The following is a 20,966-nucleotide window of genomic DNA, read 5'->3' as shown; positions in this document are numbered from 1 at the left end:
ACAAATAGATTCGGAGATATGCGCGGGTTTTTAACTTAGTGTTATCGGCTCCCGAAACTTAAAACTGGGCTTCACTCACAAGTTCCAATCAGTTTGTTAACGCTGGGCTTTAATCTTTCAAACAATACACTCGGCAGAACCTTATATGCCATGTTGAGGAGGCTTATCCGACGGTAGTGGGGTCTACCTTATTGTGAATTGGACAGATCACACTTAAATTCCAATCGTCGAACATGCTTTGGTCAGACCATATTCTACAAAGAAGCAGATGCATGCTCTTTATCAGTTCTTCGCCGCTGTATTTGAATAGCAGAGCGGGCAATCCATCGACCACGACGCTCTTTTGTTCCTCGAACTGCTTCATGGTCGGGCAAGGAAATAGTCGCTCCATCGTCATGGATAAATCCAGCTAATCGTAATTAAAACTAACTTATTTTGTTGTGCCACTTTTTCGAAATATTTTTCACATATTTTGGCTTAATCCTCAGAAAAGGTTATGTAAAGAGTTAAGTATGATTAAAATATTTATTTATACTGAAGTCCCAATCTTATTGCTCTTCAGTTCTTTAAAAATAACCTTACTCAAATCTGATTCCAAACTGATCATTTGAAGATTTTCTCAAACAAAAACGTTTACAAGCCTATCGAGGGAACAATACTTTCCATATTTATCTCAAGTAAAAAGTTTTCAAAAACTGAGTGTATCAAGTTCACTTCACTGTTTATTAAATAAACCATAGACGGGATGGATATGAGTAAACGTTAAAATAGAGAAACGTCAAGTAGGTCTTCCATTACATTTCTAAACTTTTGATTGGAAATGTCTACAATAATATCTCAGTTAATTGGTAATATAACTTGGAGATGTCAGAAACTTCAAACGATTCGAAAAGAAATAAGTTTTAGAGCAAAAAAGACATTGAAAACGAAAGCTTTGCAGACAATACACGCTGAAGAATATCCCGATATAAACTCGGCTATTGTTAATAAAATGTCGAAGATTTCAAGAAATCTCTATAAGGGTCAATCCATAGCGGTTTTCACAAGCGGTGGCGATGCCTGTGGAATGAATGGCGCGGTGCGTGCATGCGTACGAATGGCCGTCTATTTGGGTTGTCAGGTATGGACGAAACTCAATGAAGCTTAATTAGAGAATGTAATCCTCACTTTTTTTACATTACCATTCCTTAAGGCTTTCATGATACGTGAGGGTTATCAGGGTATGGTGCAGGGTGGCGATCAATTCGTCAAAGCAACATGGGCGTCGGTATCGTCAATTATACATGTGGGTGGCACGATAATCGGTTCGGCACGCTGTAAAGAATTTATGGAGCGTGAAGGACGCAAGAAAGCAGCTTACAATTTGGTGCAAAGAGGTACATATATAGATATATATATCAGTAGAATATTGGAATCCTAGAGCATAGTTGATTTGTATACTTCTTCGTAGAAATAAACCGTTTGATTGTAATCGGCGGTGATGGTTCACTAACCGGCGCGAATATATTTCGCATAGAATGGACTGGTCTACTAGACGACTTAGTTGCTTCGGGTAAAATAACACCACAACAGAGAGAAAAATGTAAGGATTTACATATTGTGGGCGTGGTAAGTGGTGTAATGCATCATACAGACGGCATAACTGCTAACTAATGCATACTTTTCAGGTTGGATCCATCGATAATGATTTCTGTGGCACGGATCTTACTATTGGCACAGACTCAGCGCTGCATCGCATTACAGAGGCTATCGATTCGATTGCGAGCACAGCCTACTCGCATCAGCGGATTTTCATTATGGAAGTTATGGGACGTCACTGCGGGTTAGTGTAATCACGGTCTAACGGAACTTCAAAAGCATTAAATTTCTGAGTTTAGAAGTAAATGTAGGACAGATATAGGATATGTATAATCAGTTTAAAAAGTATAGAATGGTTTTGGCTTAGTATAAATATTACGCTTAAAATGGGACAAATTCCACCTTAAAAATGGTCAAGGCCCTCCATTCCGAACCATTATATTCTGAGCGCCTGTCTGTCCGTGCAAACTATAACTTGAGTTAAAAATGAGATATCGCGATGAAGCTTGGTGTTTGGGCGATATTAGACCATTGCCCTCAAAGAAAAAAACGATATAATTAAGCTATAAAAGGCTATAGTGAATATCTGTGGTTTGGTTACGTGGCGGCTCCCAAACCCAGCGCATAACCCTGGAGAGGGATGTTTCTGCTTCTGACTTTAGCTCGCATTTTAACGGATTTTTTTGGCTACCCAGAGGATACTTGGTCTACAACCGGAAGTCGTAAGCTGCTTGAGCCATATGAAAAATAATCGTTTCTCGGCACTCCTAAGTGAATGGCGCTCAGAGAACTTTCATCACGTCAACTTCTACACATGGCTTCGTTTTTCGCGGGTGGAACTGGCCTCTACTATAAAGTAAATGGGTGAAATAAGATAATAACCACTCCCACTCACTCCATTGTATATTCAAAGTTGCCAAAAGTGAGACAGCTCTCTAAATAAACACTTTAGAAACTTTATTACAGCCAAGAAGGTGCTTAAGGGTTTCATAGGAATCGGAGTAAAAATTTGATCAATACTTTTCCTAGCTCTATATATTTAATATAAGAATTACAAGCTTTCGGTCGACTTTATGTCGTCTACGGCGGTCAATATAAAATATGAGTTATCGCAGTGAATTTAAGAGAGCATCTCTTTCTGATAACAGTATGTGCGTATGCCTAAAATCGGACCATTACATTCTCCGGCTCCCATATACCTAATAATTTTTAAACCTTCGGCTGTCTTTATAGCATTTCTATTGGGCAATATGTGAGCTGTCTTAATGAAACCCTCAGAGAATGTTTTTCTGACAGCGACATATTTTAATCAATACCAAGTTTCGCTAATAGTTCGACTGTCACCAAAATTTGTCCTTCCTTACTTGTTATATGTATGTAATTAAATTAAAATGCCAACGATTTCTTCTTTTCAGTTATTTAGCAATGGTCTCTGGCATAATATCGGAAGCAGATTATGTGTTTTGTCCCGAGGCACCGCCGCCATTGGATTGGCACGAACGTTTATGTTCCAAGCTTCAGAAGGTATGTAAAGGGTATTCTTTTATTTATTAACAATTTAGCTTTGTTATAAAGATAAGGGTTTGCCATTAGGGCTAATTTTTCGACCACTTTATGCAGCAATTGAACTCGTATTTCAGTAATAACGCGCCTCCTCTCCTCCGTATCGGGTTTACCAGCGTAGACAAGCAGTTTCACATGACCCCACAAAATAGTCTAAGTCGCAAGATCTTTGAAACCATTCCACGGGCTTCTTAGACAAAAAATAAATATAAAAAATGCTAACCAAAAGTTTCCTGCCATAAGTTGATTATTTCGTTGGCGGCATGTCATATAGTGCCATCTTGTTGGAACCAAAGGTCGTCCACATAAACATCCTACAATTTAGGTACGAAAAATTCATTAGTCAGGGCTCTCCCCATTGACTGCAAAATTATGGTCGGTTCTTTATTGAATTCCCACAACCCACAGAGTACATCCACCAGTGACTTTATGAGAATGTAACAGCGTCACAACAATGGCTTCTTGATTATGATTACTTCAATCGATTTTGTTTATTAATGTTTCCATTCAACTAAAAGTGAGCTTCGTTGAACTATATTTTCTGGTGATGTTCATCTCATCTCGGGCCCATTCATCGAACGTACGACGCGCTTGATGTTCGTTCGGTTTCATTTCTTGCATGAGTTGGATTTCGTATGTCCGAAGATTAAGATCTTTTCGAAAAATCTTCCATAAAATGGATGAGCACAGCTCTAATCGTAGCGCACGATAGCGAATGGACTCATTTAGGTCTTCTTAGATATTCTGGGTCACAGCAGCAATAACGTCTTCGGAGCGCATTGTACGGCGTCTCTGAGGATGGGCATTATTCGCTAGAGTAAACGTGTTGAGGAACCGATCCATGGTTGCTGGAATTACCGACTCTGCAGAGTGATTACGTCGATGTAAATTTTTTCCTCTAAAAAAAAGTATTAAAAATCTACATTATATTTACTCCTAAACTCACTGCAAGAGTAGTACTGAGAATATGGTGTTCTGAATTAAGTGGTGATGCTAGTAAGGGATATATAGATTACTATGATACTTCACTATGTGTATCAGTTGAAGCATCCTCTATCAACCATGGCTTTTGAAACTTTAAATTATGGAAATCGGGATTGTTGTTGTTGTAGTGGTAGAAGACATCACAGGAGTAATTTCGAGAAAAACTGCCGAGCTGACAGTCCCTAGCCCGATAAAAATCTGGGTCCGTTCCGGTTACGTAGACCCGACTGTCGCGGATATAGCATTTGTTCGTCTTCTCGAAGTTCAAAATGTTCTTAAATTTATCTTATAACTCTACTCTCAAACATTTTAATGAATGTATATTTTGGGTGGTATAATGTTCCTGATGATATTTTGATACATATTTGGACACTGTCACTTTTATTTTCTTTTACAATACACCCTTGTTGTGTATAACTTTAACCAGGAGCGGGAATGTGGTCAACGTCTCAATATCATTATCATTGCCGAGGGTGCGAATGATCTGAATGGCGAACCGATTACAGCCCAGATGGTGAAGCAAGTAATTTTTGACAGATTGGGTTGGGATAGTCGAATCACGGTACTGGGTCATGTGCAGCGAGGTGGCGCCACGAGCGCCTACGATCGTATTTTAGCTTGCCGCATGGGCGCCGAAGCAACCGTCGCGGTATTGGAATCCACCGCAACCACAACGCCAGTTGTTATTGTTTTGGTTAACAATCAAATTGAGCGGATTCCTCTCATGGGAGCGGTGGAGCGAACACAAGCAGTGAATAAAGCTCTGCAAGATAAGGATTGGGCGAAAGCGATAGCTTTACGTGGCGTAGCATTTCAAGCGAATCTGCAAGCTTTGAAACTATTGTCGCAAACCAAAACGCCGAAGCCGAAAGTTGAAGGCGATGGTGCCAACGTACGTATTTGGTTCTATCTCTATACAATGCGGTATTATGTAATTAATGCTTTCTTTCACATATTTGAATAGGAGCCTTTCAATGTTGCCGTCATGCACGTCGGTTCGCCAGCTTGTGGCATCAATGCTGCCACACGAAGTTTCGTACGTACCATTATTTATAACGGTGACTCGGTGTATGGCATTAGGAACGGTGTGCTGGGGCTTGCAGCTGGTGAATTGAAACCATTGATTTGGTAACTACGCGACTACGAAGCACTCACGTGACTTTTTAACTACTTATAATTATTGATTTCAGGAGCGACGTCATCGGTTGGTGTGGTCAAGGTGGCGCTTTTCTTGGCATGAATCGTATCACTCCAGAGGGTAGATTTCCAGAAATCGCACACCAATTGCGCGAATTCAAGATACACGCATTAGTGGTTATCGGTGGTTTCGAAGCTTATCGCACCGTCTTAGCGTTAACAATGGAGCGCCCAAAATTTATGGAATTCTGCATTCCAATGGCTGTAATACCCTCAACAATTTCCAACAATATACCCGGTACCGAGTACAGCATCGGCGCTGATACCAGTTTGAATGAGATCACGAAAATCTGCGACTTGATACGCGATTCGGCGCGTGGCTACAAGAAACGTGTCTTCATTATCGAGACAATGGGCGGGCATTGCGGCTACTTACCTACCATGGCAGCTATGGCCGGTGGCGCTGATTCGGCCTATATCTATGAGGAAAAATTCAATATCCATGATATACAACGCGACTGTTATAATATGATAGCGAAAATGAATGGCGGCATTGATCGTGGACTGGTGTTGCGCAGTGAAGGTGCGAATAAGAATTATACCTCAAACTTCCTCGAACGTCTTTATGAAGAGGAGTCGAACGGTCTGTTTACATGTCGCACCAATATCTTAGGTCTGTGTAAACACATGCAATTTTATTATTAACAAGTAAAGAGGACCAGTTTTGTCTTCTACTCTCGCATTAATTAGGTCATGTGCAACAGGGTGGCAGACCTACACCATTCGATCGTTGCTTGGCTACGGAGATGGGCATCGCTTGTGCTCAATTTGTACGTGAACAAATGAAAAAAGCAGTGCAGCCAGATGGTACGGTTTTGGCGACAACTAAGCACTCTTCCTGCATGCTAGGCCTGATGGGTCCGGAGTATAAACTAACGCCCATGGAGGATCTATCCCATCAAACGGAGTTTCAGTAAGTTATGACGTAGGAATGAGGTGATCCATTTTGAGGTTTCCTACTTTTTGGAAAAAAAAAACACATAAACTTTAAATTTTATGGGGAATGTTTATTATCATTCGAAACAACATTCTTTGGCATTTGTTTTTTGAGAATATCTGTTTCAAACGTTGGTCGGCTACGTCTCAGATGGTTCATCCGTTGAGTTCAATTTGCGATGAATCTTTCGAGCATTTCGACTGGTAACTGGCGAGCGACACATGAGCGAAGCGGGATTGTCCGACTTTACACTTTATATACCCCCAGAAAGAAGTCTAAAGGTGTGATATCACACGATCTTTTTGGCAAATCGACCGCCCCAAAACGTGAAATGATCTGCTCGCCGAAGTGTTCTCTCAATAAATCCATCGATTGATGCGAGATTTAGGGAAAGTGGCGACGTCTTGTTAAAACTAAATGTCGCCGATTTCACGGGTTACAATTTCAGGCATCAAATAGTCGGTTATCATGGCGCGATAACGGACGGTTACGTTCTCACCGGCATCATTTTTGAAGAAATATGGACCGATAATTCCACCGGCCCACAAACCACACCAAACCTTTTTTTCTGGATGAAAGGACAGTCCTTGAATCTCTTCAGGTTGCTCTTTGTCCCGCATGCAGCAGTTAAGCTTGTTTACATACATATTGAGTCTAAAATGGGTCGCATCGCTGAACAAAATTTGTCTTGAAAACGTTGGATTTTCTTAGAACTTTTTAAGAGTCCATAAAGCGAAGCGATGTCGCTTGAGAAGGTCGTGCGGTTTCAGTTCTTACACAAGCACGCTTTCAATTTAAGATCTCGACGTATAATGCACCAAGTCATTCCATACTTCAGTCCGAGTTATTGCGAACGTTGTCGAATCGACTCTTCATGGCCTTCGTGTACCCTCTCAGCTACGGCTGCTATATTTTCTTCACTGCGTGCTGAATGTGATCTATTTAGTCGAATATTTTCCAATAATGAATGATGGGTCTCAAGATGGGTGATGATGTTACGAATAATACGTTCCGTAGACCGATTTGTTGACCATAAGCGAGGCGCGCGAAACATATTCTTTATAGTTAGAATGTCAATTTTCGTGATAAAGTTGAATGATTTGTAAAAGTTGTTTAGGCGTAGTAAGAGATACCTCTGCCGGGTAACCCGTTAGATATAGACTATTGCTCACTTCTTTCTAAAAATGTTATAAATAATCAATTATCAACTAATTGAAATTTTAAAATACTCGTCAATTCTCTTATTTTTTACTAGCCTTCGCATACCGAAGATACAGTGGTGGTTACAACTACGCCCGTTATTAAGAATTCTGTCGATACACGATTCGGCCTACGCCGACAGTAAGTATTGTTAAATTCTTTATTAATTCAATATAAAATCGATTCCAATTAAATGAGCAATAGATTTTTCAGCTGTAACATCTTCACTTCAACAACCTGTGGACATCAATTGCACTGTTAATTAAGCCTCGCGCTCACGGATATTACTTCATATATAAATAATTTACTGTACTTCGAAAATGCAACGGTTTTTGTTATTGAATATTGAACACAAAATAAATCGAATTTAATTACTTCATCACAGTTGGTTGTGTATAATTTTTGTAACTAAAGTAATACCCCCGATTTTTAAATTTACCATTGAGTTGTTTATAAAGGGTGTTACTTTTAGACGAGTGCTTTTCAGAAAAAGTTCAAATAGCAATTATCCGTTTGAAGAACAACAAAGTGGAGGGGACCGATGGGTTGTCGGCGGCGAAGAACTGATAAGGAGCATGTATCAGTTTCCTTGTAGAATATGGTCGTACGAAAGCTTGTCCAACGATTGTAATTTAAGTGTGCTCTGCCTAATCTATAAAAAGGGAGACTCCACAATCTGCGCCAACTACCGTGGGATAAGCCGCTTCAACATCGCACATAAGGTTCCATTGTGCATACTGTGTATTAAAGCCCACCGTCAACAAACTGATTGAACCTTATCACCGTGGCTTTAGGCCTGGAAAGTCAACAAATGATCAGATATGCACCATGCGCCAAATTTTGGAAAAGACCCATAAAAAGCGAATCGACTAACACAACCTCTTTGTCGTCTTTATGCCACTATGTCTGAAATAGGTATCCCCGCAAAACTAATCCTGCTGTGTAAACTAACGTAGAGCAATACCAAAAGATCTGTCAAGATAGGGAAAGGCATCTTCGAGCCGTTCGACATCAAACAAGGTTTCAGGCAATGCGACTCTTTATCGCGCGACTTCTTCAATCTGCTGCTGGAGAAAATAATTCGAGATGCAGCACTTAATCGAGCTGGTACAATCTTTTATAAAAGTGTACAACTGCTGGGGTATGCTAATGATATTGATATCATTGGCCTTAACACGCGCGCTGTTAGTTCTGCTTTCTCCAGACTGGACAAGGAAGCAAAACAAATGGATCTGGCAGTGAACGAGGGCAAAATGAAATATCTCCAGTCATCAATCAAACAGTCGTAGCACTCGCGACTTGGCTCTCACATCACTGTTGATAATCATAACTTCGAAGTCGTACACTTTAGAGTTTTTAAAATTGTTTCCGGTCAGTCAGCTTTACCAATTAAAACTTTAAACAGAAATTTTCTCTCGAAACTGCATTTTTTCAAATTGGGTCACGATCCACATTTCTGGCACCCACTTAAATTGAAAGTAAAGCTTCGTAATAACATTTCATAGCAAACTACCACTGATTTATTTTGCAATCAACCTTTTTTCAATTTTTTGCTAATGTTTTGGCAAAAAACTTAATCTTCTTTCTTCTTATCAGTTCGCCATTTTATGAAAAATTGTTGTAAAGCCAAAAGCCTAGGTGCATTAGTACAAAGTCTTACCTAAACTACGGTATTATTATATTTCAGATAGCACGATTTCCTAGAATAAGCGTCTTTTGTCAAGGCGTTCTTAAAGAGGTCATTCTTAAGATTGACCTACAAGCCACCATGTCATATCGAATTTTCAATATAATACACATATGTATATACCTTTTAAATGCTCAACACCTTTTCATTAAAGTCCGAAAGAGAAAAATTCGATTCCGTTTTCCTTATGGCAAGAAAATTCTAAAAGCAAGACCTCTTTATAGGGCTTTATAGCGACTTAACTCTTTAAGTGAAATTGTGGACATTTTTGAAACACACACGCCCACCCTTTCCGAAGTAATCTACCTGAGCAAGCTGTGACTCGCTTGCCAAACAACCAACTAGTTCGGAGTTTTCAAGATAATTACAAAAATCTTCAAAATTTTCAAATTTACTGGTCTTTAATTTTCCAAATTTGTAATTCTACCATTTTTTTTTTGGATCCTTTTTAATAACATCATTATCGCTAAATTGAGGATTATTTGATGCCGATACCAAGGTGTGCTTAATAAAACAACAAAAAATTGTAACAGGAAAAAAAGAAAATTAGTTAAAAGCAAACGACAAAGAAAACAGTAATAAACAATGAGCGAATTGACACGATTACGAGAATTTCTGAACGAATTGATACCCAGTGAAGATCAGTTTCAGCGTCTCTATCAAAACTTTTGCGCTCAAATACGTAAAGGCTTGGGTGCGAAGACTAACAAGGATGCAGACACTAAATGCTATCTAACATATGTGCAGGACTTTCCTCATGGCAATGAGACGGGTAAATATTTGGCACTCGATTTGGGTGGGTCACGGTTTCGTGTGTTGCTTGTCACGCTGAAGGGCGATCGTGACGCCGAACTAGTGGCAAAGATTTATGACCTAACAGAGAAGGAATTGCTCGGCACCGGTACCCAACTGTTCGATTACATCGCCAAGTGTCTGCATGAATTCGTTTGTGAGCAGAAGGTCGAAGGCGAACACATGGCGCTGGGCTTCACATTCTCATTTCCATGTGTGCAGACCGGCTTGAGTCGCGCCACACTGGTGCGTTGGACGAAAGGTTTCAACTGTTCGGATACGGTTGGTGAAGATGTGGGCGTTATGTTAAAATCGGCAATTACACGACGCACTGGACTTAAAATCGACATGGTTGCCATATTGAACGATACGACCGGCACACAAATGTCCTGCGCCCATCGCAATCCGGCATGTAATATTGGTTTGATTGTCGGCACGGGCTGCAATGCCTGCTATACGGAGAAGGTGGAAAATTGTGAACGTTTGGACACCAAATATAAGGATCGACCTAAGATCATAATTAATGTGGAGTGGGGCGCTTTCGGCGAAAAGGGTGGTCTTGATCATTTACTAACCGATTACGATAAGATTGTCGATAAAAACTCGTTGAATGCGGGCACACAGATCTATGAAAAAATGGTAGCAGGTGAGTTGACTAATTGAATTATTGAAAGTTGCATGAAGCATGTTTTGATTTCAGGCATGTACATGGGTGAACTGGTACGCCTGATAACGTTGCGCGCCGTCAATGAGAATTTGATATTTGCTCAATGCAAGCTGCGCAAACAAATCACGGACATCCTGACGAAAAAACCGAATTGCATTGAAACGAAAGTACTCTCCGATATAGCCAATGACAAAGGTGATGACTGGCCAATGGTGAAAGATGTCTTCAAAGACATTTTCCATTTACACGATGCAGATCCTGATGACTGCATGAAATTCAAATATATATGCGATGTCGTAGCGAAGCGTGCCGGTAACATGCTGGGCGTTACACTGGGCGCTTTGGTGAACAAAGTTGGTGAAAGCTTCTCTATTATCGGTGTGGACGGCACTGTTTATCGTTGTCATCCGAACTTCGATGGTTATATGCGCGAAACGTTGGATCGTTTTGTGGAGAAGGATCGCAAGTATGATATTATGCTCTCAGAGGACGGTTCTGGACGCGGTGCTGCATTAGTAGCGGCTGTCGTTCATAGAGAGTATATTGAGAGAAAATCACTCAATGCCAGGTTACATACATAATAACACCATGAAAATCTTTGGACACAGCACAACTTGGACGGCAGTTAAAAAAACAAAAAATAGTACAGTAATATTAGAACTAAATAAAGTGTGTGATTTGCATTGAACTAAACGAAAAAGAGGACAAAGTACAATAAATAACAAAACAGCATCAAAAGTGATTTTATTAGATTTCAAACAATTTATGTTTTTATAACCTGAACCGGATATATGTATTAAGATTATCACGAAGTTTCTTATTCCCAGAAGGAAACGTCGGAGATCCTTTAAAACGTATACATAAGTATGTATATTTATATATGATCAGCGGTACGAACTGAGTCAATTTAGCCAGTCTGTCTGCCTGTCTTTACACGAACTAGTTCCACAATTTTCGAGATATCCGTCTGAAATTTTGCAGACGTTTTTACTTGCTTAAGAAGTTGCTGATTTGTCGGAACCATCGATATCGGACCACTTTAGTATGTAGGTGCCAAGCAAACTGAAAAAATCATCAAAATCAAATTTTTGGGAAAACTGTTTTATTTGACGAGATGACTTTCCGAAATTTGGCATAGAATATTACTCAATGCAAGGCTGAAAGCTCCAAAGAAATAGGTCAGATCAGTCTACTATAACACATAGCTGTCTTATAAACTGAACGTTTAAAAATCATTATTATTTTATATCAAAATCATTTTTACTTTACGAGGTATCTTGACGAAATGTTCGATGGATTATTGTCTAAGGCAGTAGCAAAATATCCGGTTGGATCATTATAGCATATAGTAGCTGCTATACAAACGGACCGATTAAAATTAAGTTATTGTATGGAAACTTTTTGTTCTGTGAAGGATATTTTATCATCGGTCCAAGCGATATAAACTTGTTTTATTTTGTTTTTTTCTTTAAATTATTTTTAACGATTACTTTAGCACTCAAAAACTCACGGTTTGCACAACATCATAAGCTACTCGTTATTTTAAGTAATCAGCTGTTAAATGAGAACAGTTCGTTGACAGTTCTGCTGTCATTGGTGCTGCTGCCGGGTATTTCTGAAGGATTGTTCTGAAAATGTTACGTCTCCGCAACACATTGCATCGGTTTGTGCAACAAAACTCCGGCAAAAAGTTTGAATATGTGAATGGAAAATGTATACGTGCCACCAGCACTAGCGCCGGACGTGATAGTCAATCCTCAGCAAAAGCCACTGCTGACAATTCGTTTGCTAACGAAGATGCTATTGATCAGCAACGGCGCACGGGGACTGGTGTTAAGATGGCACCAGATGTGGGAAAATTGCGTGCACGTTTGCCATTAGTGAAGAATTTTTTCGTTGGTGTGGTTGATAATGAAATGCTTGGCTATCCAGAGGTTGTGCAACGTGAGGAAATGTCGCGAATTGAAAACGAAAAATTGCCGCTTACAAATTTCTTCACTGACCAAGTTGAGAATGCTATAATTGATCGCACGCGCCAAATACCAGCCGAAGTCGTGGATTCAGTACGACAGTTGGGTTTATATGGTCTGAATGTGCCAGCAGAATTTGAAGGTAAAGGTCTGGGTTGGACTGCTAGTTTGATGCTCACAGAGCCCGAATCACGCTGCACCAATGTAGCGCTAGGTTTGTTATCACATCGCATAATAATCGATATTTTAAAAGACGTGGGCACGTCCGAACAACAACAGCTATTTTTGCCAAAATTAGTAAACGGTAAGCAATTGAAAGTAGATCTTTATATAATCATTTAATAATATTTTTAAATACTTAATTATATACGCATATTTAGGTTCACAAGTTGGCGTGGAAGCAATATTCGAATATGACATGGCAGAAAATGAACTATTTAATACCACCGCTGAATATATAGTGGAAACTAACGAGTGGCTCTTGTCTGGTAAAAAGGCGTTTGCGATAGCGGGTCCTTTTGCTACAACCAATGCGACGCCACTGTTTTTGGTGATCGCTCAAACGCGTCGGGCGAATGTTAAAGGAGATGCTAGTCGCAGTACCACAATTTTCTTAGTGGACAGTAACACAGCCGGTGTTAAATTAGGAGAACAGCATTTGACAATCGGCTGCAGAGGTTTAGACATACGTCGTGTGGAATTTGACCAAGTGCGTCTGCCGCCCAGTTGTATTGTCGGTGCTGCGAACGAAGGCAATGAAGTAGCAGAGGTATTGCTGCGCAGTAACCGGTTACGAAGTGCCATGTTGGGACTAGGCATGGCTAAGCAGTTGGTTAACGACTTGACTTCATACTGCATCGACAATCAGCAGTGCAACGTGCCGCTGAAGTAATTACAAATTAATTCGTTTATTTAATGTTCATTATTAAATTTTTATACTTCTAGGGATATGGAAATGTTGCAGATGCATTTATCGAAGGCGTCTTGTGCCACATATGCTATTGAAAGTATGATTTATATGACGGCGGGCATACTGGATGAATTTGCGACACCTGATGTGGCATTGGAAGCGGCAATTACCAAAGTAGGTTCCATGCACTTAAAAATAAGTCTAATATCAATTTCTTATTTACTACTTTCCATATATTTTCCCATTAGTATTACAGTCTTACGCAATTGTTTAAAATTGCTGGTAAATCTATGGACATCATTGGCCCCAAATCTTTAATTTCCGGTCAAGAAACGGAGGTGCTTTTCCGTGATAGTGCTCAACTGTACACTCAAGGCGAGTCAGTGGACACGCTACGCTTGTATATCGCACTGGCCGGCTTACAACATGCAGGCGTAAGTTGTGCAATTAAATGAGTGCCTATTATCCTTGAGGTAGTTCAATAAATGTATGTTTTTTTTAACAGGGTGTACTGCAAGACACAGTACGCATGCAGCGCAATCCACTCTTCCATCCTGGACACATATTGGGTAAATTTCTACAAAGTTCGAACATTGATAATCCAAAGACTAAAATGCGTTTAAATGAAAATGTGCACCCCTCTTTGGAGCCAGCGGCGCAAAGCGTCGAACAGTCAGTGGCCCGCCTGCAAATGTGCGTTGAGCTGCTGCTAACACGATATGGCGCCGCTGTGGTGGAGAAGCATCACGACATGCAGCGTTTGGCCGAAATTGCGACCACAATCTATGCAATGTTTGCCAGTTTAGCGCGTGCCTCACGCTCGTATTGCATAGGATTGCAGTTGGCCGACTATGAATTGGTCATGGCGTCAGCTGTGTGTACGCATGGTCGCAAAAAAGTGCACACACTATGCACAGAAATCTTCAATGGACAGTATGTGAATAACGATAGCAATTTGCAGCGGTTAGCCAAGCAAGTCATTAAGAGTAAAGGCTATTTCCCGGTACACCCGCTTACTTTTAATTTCTAAATAGTGAGTAATTTATAGTTCATGCGGCAGTTTAAAGATCACGTTACTGTTTAATGTGCATGTGAACCGTTAAATGTAGTTGTAAATATTTTGTTGAAAATTTGAATTGAAAGCGGACGTAAAATAAAATAAAAGCGTTTCATAAATGCTTGAAAAATTGGTTGTTTTTTATATAATGTTGTAAAATTCCTGCGTTAAACTCTTTACATCGAGCTTGCATCATATAACATATATGTAAGTAAGTATTATACATATATAAATAAATATGTTGAAATCAGTAAAATGGTTTCAAACCGATTTTCTAATTATAATTCAACAAATATTTCATAGTACCTTCATTGCCTCATATAATTTAGTTACGGCATTATGAACTTATGTAGATTTGAATCACACACACATATGTACATATGTATCTTTATTTATTTATTTGTGTTAAACTCCAATTGTTGTGGCTCGCGACAAGCAACACTGCCGTAAATAAGTATTATATATCTATAGACTAATGTAAAATAGGACTCAGTATGCTGATTGTCACTTCTACTGTGACTGAGAGCCAGTTGCTTTACTCTTTTGTCCTTTTTATTACATTTAGTGGAAATTCGTATTTGAAGGTGTTGAGTGGATATTGGTTCCACCTCTTCATAGGAACGTTTGTATGGTTAGTAACTTTTGAGTTGGTCTGACGGTTTTTTAGTAATTACAGCGGAAAATTCAAATTTTCAAGGGGAAGGAATATGGGTTATATTTGGTTGCACAAACATATATAATATACATATATATTTATGGGGACTCTGATGGTTTATAAAAGACAGGAAGCCATGTTGTTGTATCAAAAATGCGATATAAAATTTTTATTCCTTTCATCCGAATAAATATTACTTTCTGCTGTGTTGAAAAAAATGTAAAAACCCGGTAACTTTAAAAACGATTGTAAAATAACCTTTTTTTTGTTGGATTTTGAGTGAATATTTTCTGGGTCTTAGCAAAAACAATAGGGTCTATTAATTTGACTATTTTCCTCTTTTTTTAATCTGAAGACAAAGTTAATTAAGTAATATTTGAACACTTCTGTTCAGAGGCCGCTGGTTTAGGCACAAATAGATATTTTAAATTAAAATAAAAGTATCGTCACCACACAAGTTGTAATTTACTACATACATATGTATGTATGTATTATACATATATCATTTCCACAATGACCGGCGTATTATTTATTCGTATAGTAGAAATAAACGTGCGGATATCCGCACTATACTTGTTTATTTTCTATTTGATAGCTTTTTTTCAAGTGCCTTCCTTTAAATGCAATAAAGTTATGCTCATTGCGCTGAATTATTATTGTTATAATGATTTTTCCTTACCGCAATTTATGCAATATTTGCCAAGACACTGTCTTCGTTCGATATTTAAAGCAGTAAAAAAATTTTTTTGGTATTCAAACACTCAAATATATCTTTTTAAAAGCCCTTATCATTTCTCACATCTAAATATATTATTATTAAAAGCAAAACACTAAATATTTGTTTATTTTATCAGGCATTCAAATTTATAACATTAAAAATTTACCATCAACTATTTTCAGTATTTTCCAATTTCTATTCCGTTCTCTTTAAACACTATTAACAAGTTTCTCTTCAAAAAGAGGTAAATAACACAACATGTTTGATATAAAATAGCTTGGAACATGTATGTGCAGCTTGTCGGCAAACAGAAGGGTTTTAAGCAAATTGGTGCCAAACAAGTTGCATTGAAGAACTCAAAACGGAAAAGCAAAGAATTGCAAAGAAATTTAAGTCATTTAATGCTCTCCGTTCGCATAAAAATTAAAGTATAGTTTATTTACTATTCATAAACTAAAATAAAAATAAAAAGTTTATAATTTCTTAATTTGTATTCGTACTCCGATTTATAATAATAAAATAAACATAAAATGCATTGAAATAACAAGAAACAGTCGCGTCCATGACGTACACGAAGCGCAGTCGACGAAACGTTTTGATGCGCATTGTTGGTAATAGAAACGGCGACGGTGAATTTTGCGTTTGCCATTAAATTATTATAAACAAAAATATTGGTAAAAGCAAATAAACAATAAATAAATGCATCGGTTTTTATGTGAGTGTGTTTTTTGAAAATAGTGAACATTTTAATTCTAATTCGGTGAAATACATAAGTGTGCGAAGATTTGGCAAAAATTTGCAGTCTTAAGTTTGTGTGTGTGAACATAAAATTAATGTAATTATGACGAAATACCTTTTTCCATAGGAGCTACTATCAAAATGTAATATGTAAATTCATTTAATCGCTTAAAAGGCAGCTAACGCAAGGTGAGGCATTAAATTTATTAAGTAAAATCAACAATTAAATGCGTTTAATTACAACGAAATGCGTGGGAATCGCGAATGGAGACGAAAATGTCAGTTATGCTTGACGTTGACTGCGCTGTTGACGATTCCTATAAGATTCGGTGTGTGTAGAATTGATAGAGAGCGCTGCCGGCGCACAAATAGTATGTAAAGCTGAAGTCGACTGAGACGTTGTGACTGTGCTGCTGCTCTCACAAACACAATTCTCTTCGCATGTGTACACATGCATATTCGCGTCACAATAACAACAGCGCGTCAACTTCTAAGCCAAACAATAAGAATAAACAGCAAACAAAAAACCACGGCAACGCTACTAGCAACAACAATAACAAAAACAAAAGCAATTGCTAAACACAATAAAGCCAAAACAACACCGGGTGCTCTGGTAAATCGTGTGTATCCATAAACTACGATGAAGCTGACGAAGAACCGAGAAAAATGCGCACGGCAATGGTGTTACCATATAACATTGTATACATATCATGTATGTATGTTTCGTTGTGTGTAGCCAAGCAGCTAGCCGACGAAAATTTTCATCGAAGCCATAAGTAGATTGATGTTTCTTGGTATTAGCTGGAGTTGTTAGGAATGATTTAGAAGCTTAAATTATAATTATTTAAATCTGGTCGACTAGGTCAAGGTGAAATTAAAGCGAAATTTGCTTCCGCTATGAGTATATGTATATCTATGTACATGTGTGTGCAAAGTATGAGCGTATGTACATATGTACAAATATGTATGCAAGCTCATCATACATTTTATTATCACGATAAAAGACAAACTAATCCATAACTTTTTTTAGAGCCCTTTTTACCGAATATGAAGATATCCGTCCGTCTGGTTAACTTTGTACCGTCAAGAGCAGTCAAGGTGTGAGATTTTACAGTAATGTTGCCAGGGGCTTTTTCGTAAAATGTTATCTACTAGAAAAGAAATTAATAATATGGGCCCACTAGTTCAAATATATTGATTCATGTCGTTAGTTCCATTAATTCTAAGCAAGATAATTGGTTGATTGGTTGAAAAGGGAGGCGCATGAACACCAGCCTGGAAGTGGTCGCACTTAGGCTCATTGTGCTTTCGGGTGGTATCCAAATTAAGCCTTATCCAGCCATTCACAGGACTTAGTAAAAAAAACGTGTTTTTTTTACCCCAGTTGCCCAATATTTCTTAAGTTGGGCATAGGGAGAGGTGGAATATATCCTGCATTTTCATAGATAATGTCTAGCGTTTCATCGTCCTCCGCGCTTGCTCCGCATTCCGCCGAATCCACTCTTCTAATACCTTACCTTACCATATTACTATGTTCCATTTTGCATGAAGTAGAACGTTTCTGCTTTCCCGCTCCTGTTCCAATTTCAACCCTTTGACCTCACAGTACCAACTCTACCTATGCCACTAACAAAAATTATGGCTTTCAGGAATTAAAATTTGTAAAAGCTTTACAATTAATTCAAAATTAATAATATACATATATTCACTGTTTATATGTATATAGCATATGTAATAATGTAAGTGTATGTATGTATGTATAATATTAATGAACACAGGCGAGACATTGCTTCAAGTACATTGCCCTCTGAAATTGTACAAGCTGAAGAGAAAAAAGCGGCAAACAAGTTTGTTAATGCAAAAAATCACAAAACACATACATATTGTACACACATACACATATGTATATTTACACGCGAGCCTATTCAGTTAGCTGTGTCCACTTTAATCTCCTAGAATTGCCACCTACAACAACTTTGAACTAATGGACATGACGCCGCATAATATACTCATACACACATACATACATATTTACATTTGCATGTGTGTATTTATGCATAAAAGTGTGTACAATCGTTTCTAGGTTTTCTACTTGTAGCCGAGCATAGATACTCTTACGTATGACGATCAATTGCCGACATCTTGTACATTTTGTTACGGTTATATCTGTTATTGCTATTGTTGCTGTCATTCCATTATGCTAATGAAAACGCAAAACATAACTTTATTATAAGTAGATATTCCGAGCAATTATTTTTTTACGACCAGTATCTGTGTGCAATGTATAAATATATCTATGTACTTAGTATATATTATATGTATACATAGTGTGTATATTTGACATTTGTACATACATACTTGTATGCATATCTCTGCCACGTTGAGCGAGATGCCTGCTGTTTGCGGTCGCTTACCGCGAACAGAAAATAAATAGCACCGCTCGATTGCTCGTGAAATTTTACCCTAAATTATGGGGTAATAGCGGCGATTCGAACGCAATGCGTCGTCAAAAGTGTACGAAGAAACTCAGAAATTAGTTATGTACACACTTACATACTCGCCCATAAATATAATACATACACACCATCCAAGCACGAGCAGTGCGATGAAGACAATGACGACGCCTATTATGTACTTGTACATACATATATACCAAATACACAAATAACAATAAAAAGCCGGGCAACAGAAGCAAAAGCAGTGTCAGTCCGCCTGAATAAAGCGACATGTCTAGAATGATAATAACTTAAGCTTCAATTCTACATACCTATGCAGACGAGGGTGGCTCAAGAAGCCTGTTTTACATAGAATAAGGTGAGCCTAATACTTTTTGAACTTTTCATTGGAGTCGTTTTTTACGTGGCAGTTTCCAAACTCAGTGTACAGCCCTGTGGAGGGGATAACGAATTGGTAGAGAACACTCCAGCGCTGAAAGTATTCGACGCAGGGGGAAGCAGAGGAAGACCTCCACTCCGTTGGAAAGATCAGGTGGAGAAGGACCTGACTTCGCTTGGAATATCCAATTGGCACCACGTAGCGAAAAGAAGAAACGATTGACGCGCTGTTGTTAATTCGGCTATAACTGCGTAAGCGGTTTCTACTCCAGTAAAGAAGAAGCACTTTTGAACTGGTAATCCTTTCCAGCTGTATATCTTAGTACTAGAAGTGATATGAAAAGCCGTTCACCTCAACAGATAACCCAATTTTTTCCTTTATTTGAAAGAAAATATTCCACCGTGAAGTCTGCGCCTTCTTAGAGAGTAGAAGTGTTGATTTTTTTACCAGTCTATGTTTCAATTGATCATATTCTAATGTAAACGTGTTATCATTCGTATTATTTTGGTCCAAGATCGATCGTAAGGGATCTAGTGATCTCTTTGACCTCAGTAAGCCATGCTTCTCCCTAGTAGTGGGGCTTTTTACAGGCCATTGCTCTATTGGAGGACCAGTAAAGCTGGGAATCCTACCAGACGCCATCTGCAGAAGCTGTTCTATTTCTTCACAAAGAACTTTATATAGTAGTCCACATGACATCTTTTATCAGCCATCTAACCTAACCTAACCTATCCTTCGTATTTAGAAATGTATTGCTCTATGTTGTGGTTTACCCGAAAGGATCGACCTTCTGCCAACAGTCTAACCACGTGTTAAGCGTTTAAGAAAAAATGATGATCAAATTTTCCAAGATAGAGCATGAATAAAATGACTTAAGAAACCGCATATCAGATATCAATTAAATAAGTGTGTTTGTAGCCGAATCGATAATATTTTCCTAAAAGAGATGCTTGATAACGTACGGACAAACATTTTCGCGCGACATGTTTCTGTGAGTGGTATAAGCGATTAAATTCTGTGTGAAACTCGGTAAATCTGCGACAGAGACGTTTGATTTGATCAATCAGGCTTAAGCAGATGTTCCTTCAGCAAGAAGTGGTGTGTTTCGGTGGCACAAGGCCTCGCCGGCGTCTCCTTGCCCAAAAAGGGAAGAATGAGCAAACCCATAGTGAAAACGAAACTCTTTGTCTTTTTTGATATCAAAGGCATCGTCCACCATGAATTTGGTCCCCCTGAACAAACCGTCAACGCCAAGTTTTACGTGAAAGTTGCACCACGACAACTCAACGACGCACACCGCCTTTCTTGTGAACAGCTACCTAACCAAGGCCGGCATCCCAACGCTTCCGCAGCCGCCCTACAGCCCAAATATGGCCCCCAGACTTTTTTGTTTCCTTGCCTGAAAAGGCCAATGAACGACAGAGGGAATCCAAGCAGCATGCACCTCGGCTCTCAAAGTTATTACGTAGAATGCTTTC

The 20,966-nt window shown here is 38.7% G+C and overlaps 4 protein-coding genes across 6 annotated transcripts in view; all 4 read left to right on the top strand.

The window, feature by feature from the left end:
• Positions 1–657: 657 nt before the first annotated feature.
• Positions 658–7,853, top strand: LOC105224618 (ATP-dependent 6-phosphofructokinase). The gene is made up of 11 exons (XM_049453975.1): positions 658–1,120; positions 1,193–1,376; positions 1,451–1,608; positions 1,668–1,822; positions 2,994–3,102; positions 4,553–5,017; positions 5,090–5,253; positions 5,316–5,935; positions 6,013–6,235; positions 7,515–7,600; positions 7,664–7,853. Exons 1-11 carry the CDS (start codon positions 821–823, stop codon positions 7,723–7,725), a joined length of 2,526 nt encoding a protein of 841 aa, XP_049309932.1. The 5' UTR covers positions 658–820; the 3' UTR covers positions 7,726–7,853.
• Positions 4,555–20,966, top strand: part of LOC105224658 (uncharacterized) — a 193,805-nt gene continuing 177,393 nt past the window's right edge. For 2 of the 3 annotated variants that reach the window (XM_049453963.1, XM_049453965.1), the window contains exon 1: positions 16,292–16,842. The gene's annotated coding sequence lies outside the window, so the exon portion shown is untranslated. Of the gene's footprint in view, positions 4,566–16,291; positions 16,843–20,966 lie in introns of those variants that run through there. The other variant, XM_049453966.1, reaches the window with a different exon arrangement.
• On the top strand, positions 9,454–11,333 carry LOC105224617 (hexokinase-2). The gene is made up of 2 exons (XM_011202762.4): positions 9,454–10,584; positions 10,639–11,333. The coding sequence occupies exons 1-2, from the start codon at positions 9,732–9,734 to the stop codon at positions 11,184–11,186; spliced, it is 1,401 nt and encodes a 466-aa protein (XP_011201064.2). The 5' UTR covers positions 9,454–9,731; the 3' UTR covers positions 11,187–11,333.
• Positions 12,186–14,672, top strand: LOC105224616 (complex I assembly factor ACAD9, mitochondrial). The gene is made up of 5 exons (XM_011202761.4): positions 12,186–12,879; positions 12,956–13,463; positions 13,521–13,659; positions 13,734–13,919; positions 13,991–14,672. The coding sequence occupies exons 1-5, from the start codon at positions 12,240–12,242 to the stop codon at positions 14,513–14,515; spliced, it is 1,998 nt and encodes a 665-aa protein (XP_011201063.2). The 5' UTR covers positions 12,186–12,239; the 3' UTR covers positions 14,516–14,672.

The sequence above is a fragment of the Bactrocera dorsalis genome, chromosome 3 (genome assembly GCF_023373825.1).
Source record: "Bactrocera dorsalis isolate Fly_Bdor chromosome 3, ASM2337382v1, whole genome shotgun sequence".
Lineage (NCBI taxonomy): Eukaryota > Metazoa > Arthropoda > Insecta > Diptera > Tephritidae > Bactrocera > Bactrocera dorsalis.
This window is presented reverse-complemented; position numbering and strand designations above follow the sequence as displayed.

Bases quoted from the DNA above. Each gene is read 5' to 3' on its own strand.
- LOC105224618 (XM_049453975.1), top strand. From the start codon at position 821: ATGTCTACAATAATATCTCAGTTAATTGGTAATATAACTTGGAGATGT. The intron at 1,609-1,667 runs GTAAGTGGTGTA...CATACTTTTCAG, and splicing joins ATTTACATATTGTGGGCGTG to GTTGGATCCATCGATAATGA. The intron at 7,601-7,663 runs GTAAGTATTGTT...AATGAGCAATAG, and splicing joins CGATTCGGCCTACGCCGACA to ATTTTTCAGCTGTAACATCT.
- LOC105224616 (XM_011202761.4), top strand. From the start codon at position 12,240: ATGTTACGTCTCCGCAACACATTGCATCGGTTTGTGCAACAAAACTCC. The intron at 12,880-12,955 runs GTAAGCAATTGA...ACGCATATTTAG, and splicing joins TTTGCCAAAATTAGTAAACG to GTTCACAAGTTGGCGTGGAA. The intron at 13,920-13,990 runs GTAAGTTGTGCA...TTTTTTTAACAG, and splicing joins CCGGCTTACAACATGCAGGC to GGTGTACTGCAAGACACAGT.
- LOC105224617 (XM_011202762.4), top strand. From the start codon at position 9,732: ATGAGCGAATTGACACGATTACGAGAATTTCTGAACGAATTGATACCC. The intron at 10,585-10,638 runs GTGAGTTGACTA...TTTTGATTTCAG, and splicing joins CTATGAAAAAATGGTAGCAG to GCATGTACATGGGTGAACTG.